Source organism: Calliphora vicina, chromosome 1, assembly GCF_958450345.1.
Source record: "Calliphora vicina chromosome 1, idCalVici1.1, whole genome shotgun sequence".
Classification (NCBI taxonomy): Eukaryota; Metazoa; Arthropoda; class Insecta; order Diptera; family Calliphoridae; genus Calliphora; species Calliphora vicina.
In genome coordinates, this window is record NC_088780.1 from 166982276 (window position 1) to 166999979 (window position 17704).

At 28.7% G+C, this 17704-nt stretch overlaps 1 protein-coding gene across 1 annotated transcript in view; it reads left to right on the forward strand.

Annotated features, from left to right (window-relative positions):
- The first annotated feature begins 8341 nt into the window (after positions 1 to 8341).
- The window catches only part of LOC135954038 (uncharacterized), an 88822-nt gene continuing 79459 nt past the window's right edge, over positions 8342 to 17704 (forward strand). The window contains exon 1 of the mRNA XM_065504087.1: positions 8342 to 8884. Within this exon, the coding sequence (XP_065360159.1) occupies positions 8342 to 8884 (543 nt within the window). The remainder of the gene's footprint in view (positions 8885 to 17704) is intronic.

A 17704-nucleotide genomic window follows, 5' to 3' on the forward strand; every position in this document is an offset into this window, starting at 1 on the left:
ATTTTTATTTTGAAGTATAATTTGGTGAAGGGTATATAAGATTCGGCACAGCTGAATATAGCTCTCTTACTTGTTTTTAAATTATTTATTGTTGATAGAAACTTTATAAGTTAAGTGCTTCATGATCCTAAATATGTTAGCAATAAATACTAAAGAGAAAATGTCAATAAAAGTAACTAAGAAAAAATATATTTTCAGTTAATTTTTCGTATGATAACAACTCAGACTATAAATTTACACATTTTCTTACTATAATGTTAGAAAAAATCATTTTAATTTGTGGAAATATCCCAATATCAATGAATTTCAAACTATTTATAGTTCTTCTCTTTAAAAAGCTTTAATTTTAATGAATGTAATTCTCCTTAGCCAGGACATTTACCAGGAAATTTTAACAACATAACGTAGTTAAGCAAAATTTAACAGGTTTCTGTTATGTAAAACTGCTTCCACAAACAAGCAACAACAATAATAATTTCTAAATGAAATTTTCCTCTTTATGTTGACATATACACAAGGATGGATGTGTGTGTATAGTCGTAGTTTTGTACGGTTGCTTGTGAGTGCGTGTGTGTTGGCATTCGTTGAGATTCGTGTATTTGTGTTGGGCACGTTCGTGGCTGTGTGTTGAAAGTGTGTTAAAAGGCATGGCTTACGACTGCAGCATCGTGTAAGCAGTGTTTAGTCTTCGATAACGAGTTCAACGTGTATGGCGTAAAGCGGAACAAAAGAAAAACAGAAACAAACAAATAGAACAAACAAAATAAAGCAAAAATAATAACGGTTTAATAATAATACAAACAAAAAAAAACAGCAAATTTAAAGTTGGTTTACTTTGTAGTTTTGTAATCAAAAGATTTAAAACACATAAAAAATAACTAAGAGCGACAACATTTGGCAAAGATAATAAAAAAAGTGAGGTGATCATTGAAAAAAGAAAACACAACATTTTAATTTAAAAAGAGTGCAAGTACAAACATAACAAATTGCTTTACAAAACTGTGCTTGCATAATTTTAAACACAACTTAAACGAAACACAAAAAGAAAAACAACGCCCCTTATCCGTCAACTATTTAATCAACAAAAACACAAAGTGCATGAATGTCATCGCATCAAAGCAACTGTCTGTTTGCAATTTTATAGTTTTTGTAATTGTAAGGCAACTGTTGATGTTGTCATTTTGTGTCGCTTTGTTGTTTAATTAGTGTTAATGATTAAATTTTGGGTTAAAGTACTATTAACAAAAAAAAAACAAACATTTATCGCCAACAACCTTCATGTGTGAATAGTATTTTCATTTAAATTGAAAACAAATTAAAATTTTTCTTTAATTTAAAGAAATAACACAGGTTTTTGGCATTTACTTGCGAAAATTATATAGTTTTATTTAATTTTCATGTAAATAATGAAAACCAATTTTTATTAAAAGTTTGTAAAAAATCATAACAACATTTATTCTAAGAAATATAACTATTTGCATCTTTACATACTGTGTGCATTAACTCCTCCCCTTATCATTGTTTAACCAATACAAAGACTTAAAAAGCTGCACTATCTAGGTGTAAAGGACTAAAGCACTTTACACCAAAAATAAAAAGAAATAAGTCTCTAGTACATATTTTGTATTCATACTTGTTTTGGCCACATGCCAGGATTTAATTTGTATCATAATGTTCTGTGTTCTATTTTCTATTGTAAGGAAAATTAAATTAGATAAAATCAATTTAAAATTGTAAATTTAATAACAACAAAATAATATCTAAATATGTATTTCAAATGTGCTTTTGTGTAGATTTCTTAAATGTTGAATATATGTGTGTATGTATTTTCGAAAGATAAATTATGAATAGAATAATTTTTAACAATTTCAATTAATTTGCAAAACAAAGTAAGAGTTTAGTTTTATACAATATTTTAGCATTAATAGATTATCTAAAGAAAGCCTACGTTAATAAAACTCTGTTAAACCAAAATTATTCAGGAGTTATCATATAGCAATTCTGGTTTATTGAAGCCCACATATGGAATCCATAGAGTTCGGAAATACTTCTAATTTTTCTCGATCACTTCGTTTAGTACTTTTTTTTATTAAAAAATGTAGTGAAATAAAGACTTTCTTACCCCAAGTAACACGAAGTCTGGTTATGTGTTAACTAATATAACTGGTTATGTGTTAACTAATATAACTACCGACCATATAACTATTAGTTAACACATAACCAGGCTTCGTGTTAAGCTGGGTTTCCGCATACACTGTAATCGGCGCCGATAACGAAAACTGAAACTGAAAAACGTTGGTGTTCGTCACCGTCACCGTCTCGTTTCTGAATTGTTTTCGTTTCAGTTGGTGCTGTGCAGCATAAAACAGAAACGAAATTATTTTTTAAGTTGTCATTTGGAAATTAAATAGAATTACATTATTTTTGACAAAATCTATTATTTTTTCCTCTTCCAATAAAGAAAATTTATTTTTTTATTCATTTTGATTTTCTTTAAATTTGAAATAAAAAAATAATTAAAATAATTTCGTTCCTACAGCACCGAAAACAACTTACTTGAAGTTATTTTCGTTTCGGCCCCAAATGACAGGTTTTTCGTTACTGATCGGTGCCGTTTCGTTGTCAATTTTCGTTGCCGTTTTCTGAAACGAACTTTTTTTCGGTGCAAATGTATGGAATTTCGTTTTCATTGCCGATTACGGTGTATGCGGATATGTAGCTGTAATGGGGGTTAAAGTAACAATTTCAAAAAATCATAAGCATGTTGTTTCCAATGGATTTTTTTTATTTTACTACTAGCTTAACCAATTGCTCTTTCCTATCCCTATCGTAGTAAAATAAAATAATGTGAAAGGACTTTATAAAAAATGATAAGATAGCTATTCGGACAAAGTTTGAATTATCTAATAATTATAGATCTCAAGATATTTAGAAATAACTAATTTCTTTGTTTGTTAGGTGACTTCCGAACCCTAAAATAGTTTGTTAAACCTCATGCAGTTATTAGAAATTGAATCGAGTAAAGTTTAAAGACTTTCACAATTATAGTTTTCCAGATATTCCAAATTAACTATTTACTTTGTATGGGAAATGCCACGCCCACTAATTCAATCCACACCATTTTCAGGCAAACTACAGTAGCCCAAGAAAGTCTACATACAGGAAAAATGATTATGTTACTTTAATTTAAAGCAGTTTTTTTATTTTTTTTTGTGAGCTATATAATAATACATGGCTTATGTCGATTATAGCAAAAAAATTCAAATAACGCCCAAAATTTCACCGTTATTAGAGTTATTGATTCTGAGTAAAATAACGAAAAAATTATTCTCGGTCACACCTACTTTTGGGTGGGCGGGGCTATTAAGTTTCGTAATATTTTGAACATTAAAGCCCAAAAAACCTAAAAAAAATTTCGTTATTTGACTCAGAATCAAAAATTCTAATAACAATGAAATTTTGGACGTGATAGGAAATGTTGCTAAAACGACTTAAGTGATGTTGTTTTAATTTTTTTTGGTGTGAATTTATTTTTTTTACAAATATATTTCATTACTTTTAACTTACAAATACAGCTTTCAACGAAAGAAATTTAATTTGAATTCCTGTATGTAGACTTTATTTGGCTACTGTATGTAAAATGCTAAGAGAGCTATTTGGACAAAGTTCGAAGAATATCGCAATTATAGTATTCATGATATTTAGAAATATCTATGTATTTACTTTGTATGGTAGGAGACTCACCCCCTGTTCCGATTCTTCCCATTTTTTTTATTAAACTTCATGTAGTGATATGAAATTGATTCATCTTTGAAGATATTCACAATTATAGTACTCCAGTTATTTGAAAATAACTATTTACTTTGTATGATAGGGGCCACATCCACTAATCCAATCCCCCCATTTCCAGCCAAACTCCGTAAAGCGATAAGAAATATACTTTTACGATTATAGTTATCCAGATATTCAAAAATAATTATTTACTTTGTAAGGTGGAGCCATACCCCGTTCGGATCCGTCACATTTTGGGTTAGACTTCATGCTCTGACAAGAAATTGATTCGTGTAATGTTTGAAGACTCTCACAATTATAGGTCTGCAGATATTCGAAAATAACTATTTGCGTTGCCCATTTATCCAATTCCCGTCCATTTTCAGCCAAGATGCGCAAATTGGTACCGAAGTAAATTCAGCAAACTATTTACTTTGTATGGGAAGTGACACGCCCACTTGAAATTTCAAAATAAAAGTAGTCTATTGTTCCTTCCAGATAAAGGCAAACATACAGTCCAAATTTCAAGAGGACTGGTCCAGTGGTTTAGGCTCCTATAAGTCACAGACAAACAAAGAAATAAATAAAAGACCTATATTAATTTTTAATAGATTTAAATTAGATTCATCTTTCAAACAAAAGAAACAATTTTAAAATTACTTTGAAACGAAAATATTTATGATATTTAGAATATGCAATCTAAAGAATACCATTATTTCACTAACACGAAGTGTTGGAGTTCAACAAAACAGATAAAACTGAATAGCTACATGAGAACACCTGCATATTTTTTCATTCACTTCTGCATAACTGTGCACTTTAAAATAAATTAAATTTGTATACATGAGTTATGAGAAAAACCATTAATTAACTTCGTATCAATATCTTATCGTATAATTCTATTTAGTTTAGGTTCTTAGTCTGCTTTTACACGCAGCAAGTTTACTTGATGCAAGTCTCTTCGATTCCCTTGGAAACTTGCTCGACTGTTTACACACAGCAAGTCTGTGTTCAATTTTGTATGTCAAAACCTAATAGACGCCATAGTGAAAATGAGAAAACAAAAGAGAATTATAGAGACTTTCCAGTACAAGCACTTGCCGGTACCTCTTCTTTCTTCTTGCCTCACTCTCCTATAAACTCTAGACTTGCGCAAGAAAAATTGCCCTGTGTAAAAGCAGACTTAATGATGAACCTTATAATGTTGTCAGATCTGGCAATGTATTGACAATGAAAAATTGTTAGCAAAAGATAAATTCTTAGTTCAGACGATTGGAAGAAAACTTTACAATTTCATTGCCAGACATTGTCAAGCAATAAATTTATCAGCCAACAAAAATTGTCAGTTCCCACGGTTCTCAGATTGTTGTATGGCAGACAGACGTAACTGTCAAATCATTTGAAACAAACAGTTAAACAGTTTGATATTGTTCATCAGTGTCTTGGCCTGACTTTTTTCTTCTGAATTTTTCCAAACTGCAATTGAAGGAGTCGCCCATTTTAGCGGTAGAATTTTTGTTTGTGCCTTGTTTTTTTAACACCTACAGAGCCTGTTGGCGACTAAAAAAATCTATCTTAAACATTTTAAGAATAACATTTATCATAAAAACATGATATTTCATGATTTTGTGATTTTTAATGAAGGAAGCAAGCAGGGAGTTAATTCAATATTTTTCCGTCTTGTAATTTCCGAAATATTAGTTTTTCCAAGATAGCTGGATATCAAATTTACATTATATCATTTGTCATATTATTGGCAGTCGCTTCTGATATCCATATTAATTTTTTTTTCGACTATTATTTAAGATTTCGTAACACAAATTTTAAATTCTTAAAACTTTTTTTATAAAAATCTTTTTTTTTTTTTAAATCTTCTTATAGCTTATATATAAATAGGCTACAGGTTTTTTTATGGTACACTTTTAAGTATGTTATTGTCCATATGGTTTAGAAGGTTTTTGTCTCTAGATGTGCACAATATAAAAAAAATATTTAAAAATTATTTCCATAAAAGTGGTAAAAAGCTTTTTAAAAGTGGTCCAATTTCGGCCACCAGGCGATCCTAGTAAAAAATATATATTTAAATATTTATTACGGTATGGAAAATACAAATGTTCTATTTTAAAATAAAGTCGACTTTAACAAAAATTAACTTTAAATTTTCTTTTGTGGTAGGGCTGAGTGTTTTTCATAATATTTTAAGTTTTTTTCCAATAAGGCAAATATGTACTTGAAATAAAATCAATGGAATTTCAATACCAAATTGATTTCAACATCCTCGTTAGGAGAAGTTAAATCAGTGTAATTATTTTAGTATTTCTACGAATATATTTCACATTTAGAATAACGAGTGGCTTTCCTTGTAATGTTTAAAGTACTTTGAAAAAACATGGAAAACTTTAAAAAACTATATAGTTCATGAACGACTTAACTCCGATTTCTGGTTAAATATCACTGAACTTTTGTGAAAATAGATTTAGAAAATAAATTATTTATATAATTACTCTGTGAAAAATGACTCGCCAAATGACAAAATGTAAGCGGAAGGCCTTTTCCATCATATTTTTTAAATTTTGAATATGCGTTTCAAAAACGAATACAAACGCAAATAAATAAATATTAATTTTTAAACGTCTACTCAAAGCTCTCGTTCGCTATAGAAAAACAGCACATTAATGTCGTTATAATTTACAGCAAATCATCCATATTTATTGCAAATCATCAAAAATGTTTAAAACTCAAAAAGGGTGGTTTCCCATCGATTTTGCTAATCAACAGATTATCATAGAACAACAATGTTGATCATTTTATTTTAAACTAGTTGACCGAATTTGACCGAATTTTTTAATTTTTTTTTCTTGCAAACCATCTCCTGAAAATTTCAAATCGAATAAAAAAAAATCAGCCAAATCGCTCCAGCCGTTCTCACGTGATGCCATTACATACATGGATCATTTCATTTTTATATATATAGATTAACCATTAATCCTTTTTTTATTTTTTAGTGGAGTGTTTTAGTGTTCTTATATTTGCAACATCCTCTTTAATGTTACCGATCGACTCAAAATTACTTTCTGACTCAATTAAACCATGTCCGTCTATCTGGCTGGACCTTTTGAGCAAAGCAATTTTGATGATATTTCGATCAAATTCTATACATGAATAAATTGAAACTAAATTGAATATGTTGTTCTCAGATTATGATATCCACAAGCCGAGAACATAATATGGTAAATCCTTCATCATAAAATGGTTATCCCAAACATATATCTATTTACTGCAACCATATGTATATACATATTTGGTAAAATCATGTGAATCGTAACATTATCATATTATGATTGCCGCAATCATATATACAGAATTACAGTTACCATAATATTGTTCACAATGTTAAAATGGTTACAGTAAACATGTACAACTATATTTTTATTAAAAATTACCTCCTGAACTTTATCGCTCATAAACGTTTAATTTATATGAGTAGCTACAGAAATCTACAAGTAACTATAATTTTGGTTCGTAGAATCTAGTAAAAAACGGTTTTTCCACATTTCAAAAACAGGGTTTTACAAGAGACAAGAGACCTAATGGACATTCAAAACAATGAATTGATGGGTAAATTAACATAGTATCCGAATTTGGCTAATATTGACTTTTGTTTAATCACACAAATTAAATAATGTTACTATAATGTTTTTCGAAGTTAAGATCATATTTTTAGAGACTATGTAAGCCGAAACAATGCACGAATTGAATATGATTCAAAATTTGACCAAAGTTTTCAAAGTATCGAAAACTTAGATCGTAATTTATTTATTGTATACTATAAATGATCTAAAATGAAAAAGAGAAACTTGATTTTAATTAGTTGATTTTAGCTTAGTGTAATTATTTTTCATTCACTTTTCTTTAACATTTAACCAATATTTAGCAAATACAGAAAAACAATTATTTAAAACAAACTTTGAATAGAAGTTTTTTTGTTGTTGTTCCAACTCATTTTTCAATGATTTAAAATCGCTTTTACAAACAATTTCGTATGAAAAACATACAAAAAACCGACAAAGAGTTTGTTTTATAGTTTTGTTCAAACTTATAGAAAAAGTGTTTAGAAGAAACCAAGCAAAAGGAAAAAATCTCAGCTAATCGTAATACATTTTCTTTTTTTGCTAAAGAAAAAGTCTTTAAAAGAAATATAAACAGCCAAAAGGTGGTATGGCTTAAATAAACTTTTAGCTTTTGGCAAAAAATAGGAAAAAACAAAAAACTAAATGCTTGTTTTTATGATGGTAAAATAATTTTAAATTTATTTTGTTTACTTTTTAAGAATCATAAATATTTTATAGAAATTTGCTGTAAATTACAGTTGTTAAGATATAAAAATAGAACAACAATAATAAAGTGAAAAATAAAAAAAAGGACAAAATAAACAATAAAACATTTAAAACTCCCAGATCTGCCTTCAATCACTCCTCTTTTTGACGCATCATTAAAAGAGATAAATAGAACAACATAACGGTACCGTCATAACTTGTAATAAACGTAGAAAAACAACAAAGATTCTATAATGTCACTATTGATAAAAAATAATAATAAAAAATCGTCATCATCGACAATTGCTAAAACAAAAACAACAATTGCTGCTGCTCCCATTCGTACAAGAGCCACAACATTACACAAATATCCAACAATAAAGGCAGCTAAAGCAACAACATCTAAACGAAACTCAACATCAGCACTAGTGTTATCAGCATCTGTGGAGGCCACATCAAATGTTGAAGCTGTCTCGTCTGCTTCATCTTCAGCGATTTCTTTGTTTTCTTTGATGGAACAGCCAGTTGAACTAACACATCAACAACAGCTAACATCAGGAGCTGGCAGAAAAGTATTCAGGACAATGCCATCATTTAAAATCATGAGTTATCAGAATTTTATTGCCTTGTTAACTGTGCTGGTATGCGGCCTTGTTACTGTAAATGGACTCAAGTGTTACATGTGCGGCCAATATAATGAGGGCGTTGGTTCCATCACTCCCTGCCTCAATTATTCCGAACAGTATGCCCATCTCTATTTGAAGGAATGCTCAAAGAAGAGCGAAAAATACTGTGTGGTAAGTGCAAAGTCAATATAACTACTTAATATATATTTCTGCATGATTATTTATTTGCCCAATTTAGGTTTTAGTGTTACTCTCTCTTTTGTTTTTGTTTCGCATACAAAAGAAAGATTTAATGAAAAAAAAATGTCATGTCATGTCATTTCATGTCTTGTCATGTCATATCATGACCCATAATTGTTTGTGTGCTTGAGTTTCCTCTTAAAAGTTGATAAAATAAATAATAAATAATACTACTCTCAATATTTACTTACAAAATATAAAGAACACAAGTAAACAGTGTTTGAAGAGAGAGAGAGTCTTAAAGAGTTTGTTTTGAAGTATTTGCTGGACACTGTGGCGTGTACTTGTTTTGATTGTTTGCCAAACAATAAACTTGTTCATCATACGCTCCAGTGGCCCTCCAATTATTTCAAGTTAATGAAGTCTCGTTTGTTTTCTATTATTTCTTTTTATTTGTTGAATTTTGCCAGTGACATAAGATTAGCAAAAGAAAAGAAATGGCAAAATATTCTGGAAATTATTGATGATGGTTAAATAAATTACAAATACTTATTGTTTAGTAGGAAATCTGAAATAAATGGAACTGAAGAGGCTTACATTTCAAGTGTTTTTTTGGGAAAATGTTTTGCCAAAAATAGTAAAAATGTTAATTGTTTTATTGTTTCATAATAATAATGTTTAAATGGCAAAGTTTATGTATTTGCTTTCCTTCAGGCTTGATAAATCAAATTATTTTTTAGATTTTCAATGTGATATACATACATATAATTATTAAATAACATTTTAAAAATCATTTAGTGACAAATGGTGCTTTTGTTGATGTACAAATTTAAAAAAAAGTAAAAGTGTTGTTTGTACAAACATTTTATTTATTTGGGAAAACATTTAATATTTAGAAACCGACTTGATAGTTTACATATTTTTTGCCAAATTTGTGATCCCCATATTTCATTTCGGAAATTAAGCATTAGAGTGGCCAAGGTCAGACATCCTACCAAGTGTTTTCATTGGACAATCTAGTCTGTGTACAGGCAGAGAAATGGCATGACTTTTAATGTTTTTCGCAAAAAACTTTATGGTTAAAATTAAATTTATTTCAAAAACAAGTAAGAGTGCTATATTCGGCTGTGCCGAATCTTATATACCCTTCACCAAATTATATTTCAAAATAAAAATACAAATTTTAAATATCTTTACATAATAAACATTATGTTACGTTTTTACCTTTTAAAAACAGTGGTTTATTAACGTTTTAATTTAATTGCAAATAAAAACGATCAGTATTTTAAAATTTGTAACAACTCTTTAATTATTTAAATTTAAAGAACAATTTAAATATTAAATTTCTCTGAATACACACACACTTATATTACACACTTCAAAAACACACTGGTAATACAGTTAATGTAGTTTCATGAACTATCTAATGGACTAAACTAGAATGTTCTTTTTCTAGAGCTTTTAGCAGCTTAATGTTAATGTTAGCAGCTTTAACAGAATAATCAAAAAACTGCAAATAAAGTTTTAGGCAGATCTATGTAAATAGTTTGTCCGATTGTTATCGACTTAATAGAGATACAATGATTTATTGTCCTCTTTCTGACAAAAACGTTTTTGAATAATACATTAGAATGAGAAACTTTCGAGGATACTCTGTTCTAGATTGAATCGTATCCCAGACTGCGCATTCTGCATCAATTGAAACAAATAGTAGTGGGACGGGGCACGGTGTGTAGTATAACCACTTCATTCTAAATGCCGAGCGTTGTCATTTTTTTAAACGAATCCGTTGCATTCGGTACAGGTTCCCTTTGATGGTCTGGCCAGATTTCAGCAACTCATAATAGATAGGACCCTTTTGCTTCTACCAAATACAGAAAATTACCTTAGTGATACTGAATTTTTTGCTTTGATATCGAATCGGCCTTCAGATACTATCTTACGCTTCGGGTTATCGTAATGTATCCATTTTTCATCGCAAGCATTGAAAAGCAGCATTTCGGACATGTAAAATCGTCTTTCAAGATCTCTCGGCTTCAATTCGTACATATGTTATCTAATTTTCCTGCTTTTGTATGAATCCAGCTATTAGCAAACGTTTTGGAATTGCTGCTTGACAAAAAGCTTTTGCAAACACTTGTTGAGTTTGACAACAATCTTCATGGAGTAATGACTCCAATTCTTGGTCTTCAAACATTTTTGTTTGGCCTGGGCGATATTTGTCTTTCGTTTCAAAACCATCACTTCTGAAGCGAATAAACCATCTTTCGCTCGTTGAAACCAGCGGCACTTTTTCTCAAATTAAAGAAGTTAAGCAAAACTTCCCGTATAAGACAATTCCTTTGAACTAAATTCGACATTCAATAACTAAGTGAGAATAATGGAATATATGTAAGTTATTAAAAGCAAATACCGCGTTCAAAATATACGTCATATAATGTGAATCTCACATTTTTTTCTAATCATTATATATTTTATAAATAACGTAAAATAGATAAGATTTCTGTTCTGCTAATATAAAATATGTATGTGAATTTTCACTTAGCCACATGTCAAATAAATGAACACAAATTTAATGTCACTAGGTAAACTTGCATATTTTTGTTTAAAAACTAAACTACTACCTTGGGGAATCCTGAATAAAAAACTGAAACTTAGTTCTAAGTAAAGTAAAAACTACAGATTACTAAAAAACTTATGCCTTTCTACGTTGTAAAAATACCCAACATAAAATATTTAAATAAAAAAAAAAATATTTGCAATTTTCATTTGTCTCGAATGTACATATAAATCCAACTAAAAACCACAGAAATTGTTATCACAAAAATAAATGAAAAACCTAAAAAACAACTGCTGCTGCAACCAAAAAAGAATATAAAACAAAACAGAAAACAATCAAAAACTATAAACAACAATGAACTGCCAGACACAGAAAAATAGTTTTTATTTTTACAAGTACAAAACACTAAATTTTATATTAAAAAAAACCCTCTTTACATTAAACTAAAAATAAAACTGTGTATGTAACAAGACATTTAATTATTGGCTAAATAAAATGTTGAAATTAATATTAAATTAATAGAAACAATTCTGAAAAAGCTTTCCAAATCTCTAACATTTAATTGGTTTTATTTTAAGAAAATTTCTAATTAAAACTCAATTAAATAAAGAAAGATTAAGTGAGAAATAGAGGATGATGACAAAGACATCCTGCTGTGTTAATTTATTTTCTATAAATTTTTTTTCCGTTATTTCGTTATTATTGACAATAATTATTAAGTGAACATGACAACAATGCAGCAGATGTGTCATTGTAAACAGCAATAGTAAAAACAAAATAAAATGGAGAAAACGAGAGAGAATTGATAAAATAAAACGAAACGAAACAACAGAAATGTTCAAGGCTTTTTCTTCTTCATTTATTAGTGCACACAACAACAAGACATTTGAAAAAGTCAGTAACAGTTCAGGGAATAATGGGTGTGTAAGAAAATATTTTCTGAAAGCAAAAATTCAAGAATATAGTTGTGCACCATTTCAATATTTTTACAAGTTTTTTAACAATATTATAGTCACAGTAACTATTTACATGATTCTGGTAACCATAATATGGTTAATTTGCGATTCAAATGATTTATATGGTTACAGTAAACAAGTATATGTTTTTAACCATATACGGTTGATACAATCATGTGAATCGTAAACTAACCATATTATTGTTACCAGAATCATGTAAATAGTTACTGTGACTATAATATTGTTGTAAAACTTGTAAAAATTTTGAAATGGTTACAGTAAACATTCACAACTATATTTTTATCTGCGTGTAGAAAGTGAAGAGAAAAATGTTTACCAAAGTTCAATAAATCTGCTGTAAATTACAAATTTGGACATTTCTGGAATTTGATTGGCCGTCAATTCTAAATATTTTCTCATAAAAAATCTAAGATTTTTATTTTTTTAAACTTCTTCTTAACGCTTTGGTCATCCAACATTTCAGTACTCTTAAATGCATTTCTAAAGTAATATATGACCCAATTAGGGTTTTTATCCCGGGAATTACCGGATAAAATTTCCCGGGAAATTTGAAGATTCCTGGGATTTTTAGTCGGGAATCCCATTAAAAACTGACGAAAATACATAGAAAACAAGTTAGAACTCTGTTCTTTTGTCACCAAAAAACAGTGAAAAGTTTTTTACAGTTTTTTGCTTATATCTTGGCAATAATAGAATAATAGAATTTGGGGTTTTTCATATGAAAATTTAAAAAGAGAATTCATTATTTATAGAATTTATTTCTTAAAAAATAGCTTCAATAATTTATTAAATGATTACATTTTTCTTCAATTCAAATCTAGTACAAAAAGGTTTAAGACAATTTTTTCAATTAATTTTGTAAATGATTTGATTTAACAAAAATTTAATCATTTAAAGTTTGAATAAATTCTGTTATTAATTAACTTTAAAATTAATTCAGTTTAAACAAAGGCTTTGGAATGAATCTAAAAAATTAAATATTTGGAATGGATTTATGGAATGAAAGAAAATTATGTATAAAGTAATCCTTTGTGATAACTTCGATGGAGAATATTTTGATAAGTGAATATATTGCAAATATGACTCCCATGTAATGCAGAAAAAAAATATTCTAAAAATTATACACGTCGCCGAACAGAATTGATTTTCATTGGCAAAAACATAAATTTTGCCATTAGTTAGTAAACATATCAAAACTAATGTAGCCAAAATATGTAAACATAAATATTTAATTTAAATTTGGAAAAAAGTTAATTTTCTATATTTGATCAGATAAAAATTATCATAGCTAAATTATTATCGATAATGAATTGAATTTTTCATTCTAAATTGGTTGGATTGTAGTCTTTGAAAACGGTAAGGCTGACATTCTTTAATTACGGATTATGATTTTAGTGAATTAAGCTCCGGTAGCATTTACTAATGTTAGTTCTTCGAGTTTCTCCAACCCACATACACCTGCCTGTTCTTATTTATTTGCAAATAAAATATCAAAATTTTTACTGCATACTTTAGGGAAAATCAGCCAAATCGCTTCAGCCGTTCTCTCGTGATGACATTACATACATGGACCATTTCATTTTTATATATATAGATTCGAAGCTCTGATATTTAATAATTATAACACTAAGTTTTTGTATGAATTTTGGCTATAATATTCCTAATTTAGAGTATCATTATATAATTCGGGAATAGCCGGGTACCCAGGAATGTAGAAAATTTCCCGATTCCCGCGAATCAAAAATCCTAGTCCCAATGTTTTTGAATTAAAACGACTTTAGGGAAGAGACTTAAATAGAAGAGAGTTTGGGGACTGTTTCAAAATAAAAACCAAGAAAAATATGACCATCAAACTCAAGTAAGAGCTCAAAAATGATGAACAGCGGTTTTAAAAATCTCTCAAAAGTGCACGGATGTGATCCATATTTGGTTTACATTAATTTATGAATGTATGTATGTTTTACACCCCAAAGATTTGGGTCCTCGGTGTCAGTTCGGAATTTTTATTTACTCTCTGAGGAAAAGTTGTAGCCCTTGTCATAAAGAAAAGAAATTGTGAACATACAAAATCAAAAAAACTTCATCTTCAAGATCAAAATCGCAAAAAAACAGAGATCGAAAATAACTCGTCCATATACCAAAAAACCCAAATTGTGATTTATATTTTTGTGATAAAAATAAATCACTGAAAATAACAGTTATAAAATGATTTTTATTTAAATGGTTTGGTATGACCTATATTCGTTTTTGTTGTTTTTTAATGGTTTGGTGTGAGATAAACAATTCATTTGTTCTTGTTCTTAATAACTGTTACTTTCTCTTTTGTTTGCATACAATAACATATTGTTAGTAATTTTTAACAAATTGTGGAAAGAATATGAAGTAATGAAGTCTGAGTAACAGAAATGAGAATTTTTTTTAATTTGTTATAAATCTTTTGATTTATATATTAAGGCGTTGATTTTTTGCGATTTACTTTTCATATTCGCAAATAAAAGTCACAAGCTAACCTTTACCAAAAAAAGAAATTATAAATCACTCATCTAGATTAATTGTGTTTGTTTCTTTTCTGTTTCTCTCAACCCGTAACCTATAATGTTCTCTAATAAATCACTCTCTCAGTGATATATCACAATTTATTATTATTATTTTTAAATGGCTGCGAATGAGAATTTACTATTGAATTGAAAGTGAACCCGTTATTTTCGGTCTCTGCAAAAAACCTTAAAAAATTCGAAACAAATTTTTTTAAAGCTGCCTAAAAGTATGCTTTAGTTTATAATAATTTAATAGTTTATGTCCCAAAACACTTAATTCCTTTAGTTTTTTTTACTGACTGGTATTGACCTACCAAAACGGTGTTAAGAATCATTTGTAGGAAGTTAATATGTTCTAGAAAGTTATTTATTGAGATCTTAGGTACATTTTTGTAATTGATTGTTTCCTTGAATTTTGAACTGTTTACTACCTATGGGCCTGAACAGGGGAAAAAAGTAAAAAAAATCTAATTTTTTACAGCATTTTGCGATTTTGATATGAGCCTGAGAAAATTATTACTTTTTTGCAAAAATGACACCGAGGCCCCAAGACCGAGACTCGCTTCTTTTTTTTTAGTTATTGAACATTGAGCGTAAACAAGTTTTTTTGCTTCAAAAATATCGAATTTTGTGTCATCGAATCGTCATATGCGGGAAGTTTTGCAAATGCTCGCCGAAGCATATGAGAGATGGTTTGTGCTGTTCAGAAGTGTTGATTTTGACATGGAAAACAAATATCGTCCAGGCCATCCAAAAAAACTTGAAGACCAAGAATTGAAGGCACTACTCCATGAAGATTTTTGTAAAACTCAAGAAGAACTTGCTAAACCATTGGGAGCTACTCAATCAGCAATTTCAAAACGTTTGACTTTGGAACAATGTATCCCAAATTGGCTTGATTCGTTCTTGGCCTCAAAAGATGAGCTGTTCTTTTGGCTTGGAATCCATATGTTGGCAGAAATATGGGAAAAGATCATATCTATGGCCAACACTTTGAATAAATTTATATTGTACAAATGTTTCAAAATAAAAACTAAAATTTTTAAAAATTCATGCATTTTTAATTTAAGTCTTAAGTTTTGTTGCAATTTTCAATTTATTCATTTATTTATTATCGAAAAGCTTAAATTTGGTATTAAAATTTAAAAATTAAATGTATTAAATGAAATCCTGCATCTCCATTTCTTTACCTTTTCTTTATAAAAATTTCCATTTTTCTAACTCTACTCACAATCAGTTGGCTACAAAGTTAAGCCAATTTAAATAAATTTTTAAAAATTATAACTAATAAAAATAATTATTCTGTTCGCCTTTTGTGTAATTACAACAATAATCGTTAAATTGAAAGCAACTACAAATTTTAGCAAAAACTGGAAGAACAACTGTTGGCTGGCTGGCTGGTTGACTGGGCGTAACAAAGTTGCGTCGATAACAAGATGTTGAATTTGTATGAATCTATTGGGTAAGAGTAAAGTAGCAGCAGCAGCAGCAAGCTGAACATAACGACAATATTTTCTTTAACAAAAAAACTAAAAAAAATAATAAGAAAATTGCAAAGAGGAAACTTTATCCATTAACTAAGGATATGCTGGTTATGTTGGTTGGTTTTTCGTTTGAATTTCTAAAAAAAACTTTTAAGAAAAGTACCAGAAAAACAAGCGCAAAAATATTTAAAACAATAATCATAAAAAATACAAAATGTGAGAAAGGGAGAATGTAGAAAAAACTAAATATTCATGCCCAAGGTTTTTACTTAATAAGAGATGTGTCTTATTTATCATTAATTAACTCCCAGCCTATGGAAATGATGCTTGCTGTTGCCTCTTAAAGCCGCAGCTGCTGCCTTCATTTCAAGGACATTCATTTATTGTTAAATTATGAGTATTGTCCATTAGATAACTAACATTTTCTTTCTTATTTTTATATAAAATTTGAAGCTAATGTTTTAGTTGTTCCATTTGCTTATGCCAGTCTATTTGCAATTAACTACTATTAAAATGCTAAGTAGCCAAGTGTTTGGTTAAATGTGTTTTAAAAATAAAATATAAAAAAAAAACTGTTGACTTTATGGTAATTGTGATTAATGGCCCTGGTGTTTGCTATATTATGGTTAAAACTTTTTTGTTATAATTTTTATTTATTTTTTTTTTGGGTAAAAAATATATTTTTTTATATTAAAAAGTAGAAGAGTGACAAATATTTGTATGATTTATTATGGTACTTTATATTATTTATAAAACCCAATGGGATTCCAAATAAACCCAAAACTGTCTCAATAGTAATTAAAGCTGGAAGCCAACATAAATAATGAAACAATTTTTAATACTTTTTGGTATATAAAAATTAATGAGGAAAAATGTGACACTTGAAATTACATCGAGCTTATTTTAAAAAATATTGTAATATATTAAAGAATTTATACTATAGAATAATAATTACACCATTATTACGACAATATATTTCCTTTTGTCGCCAAACATTTTAATGTCAACTACCAAAGAACTTCTTCAAATTATTTCACTAACTAAAAAAATACTTTATTTTTGTTGGCGTTCGTCATCCATATTGTTATTGTCGCCCATAGAATTTAATTGATAAAAATATTCAGGTCTTCATCGCTCTTCTTGTCGTTCACGAAGCTTTCTTTTCAGAATCAAAATTGTTTGGAAATAAATCTGGCATTTCTAAAATGCTGATCCGATCAAGATAAAATTTGACACAGGCGTAGCCAAGGAGT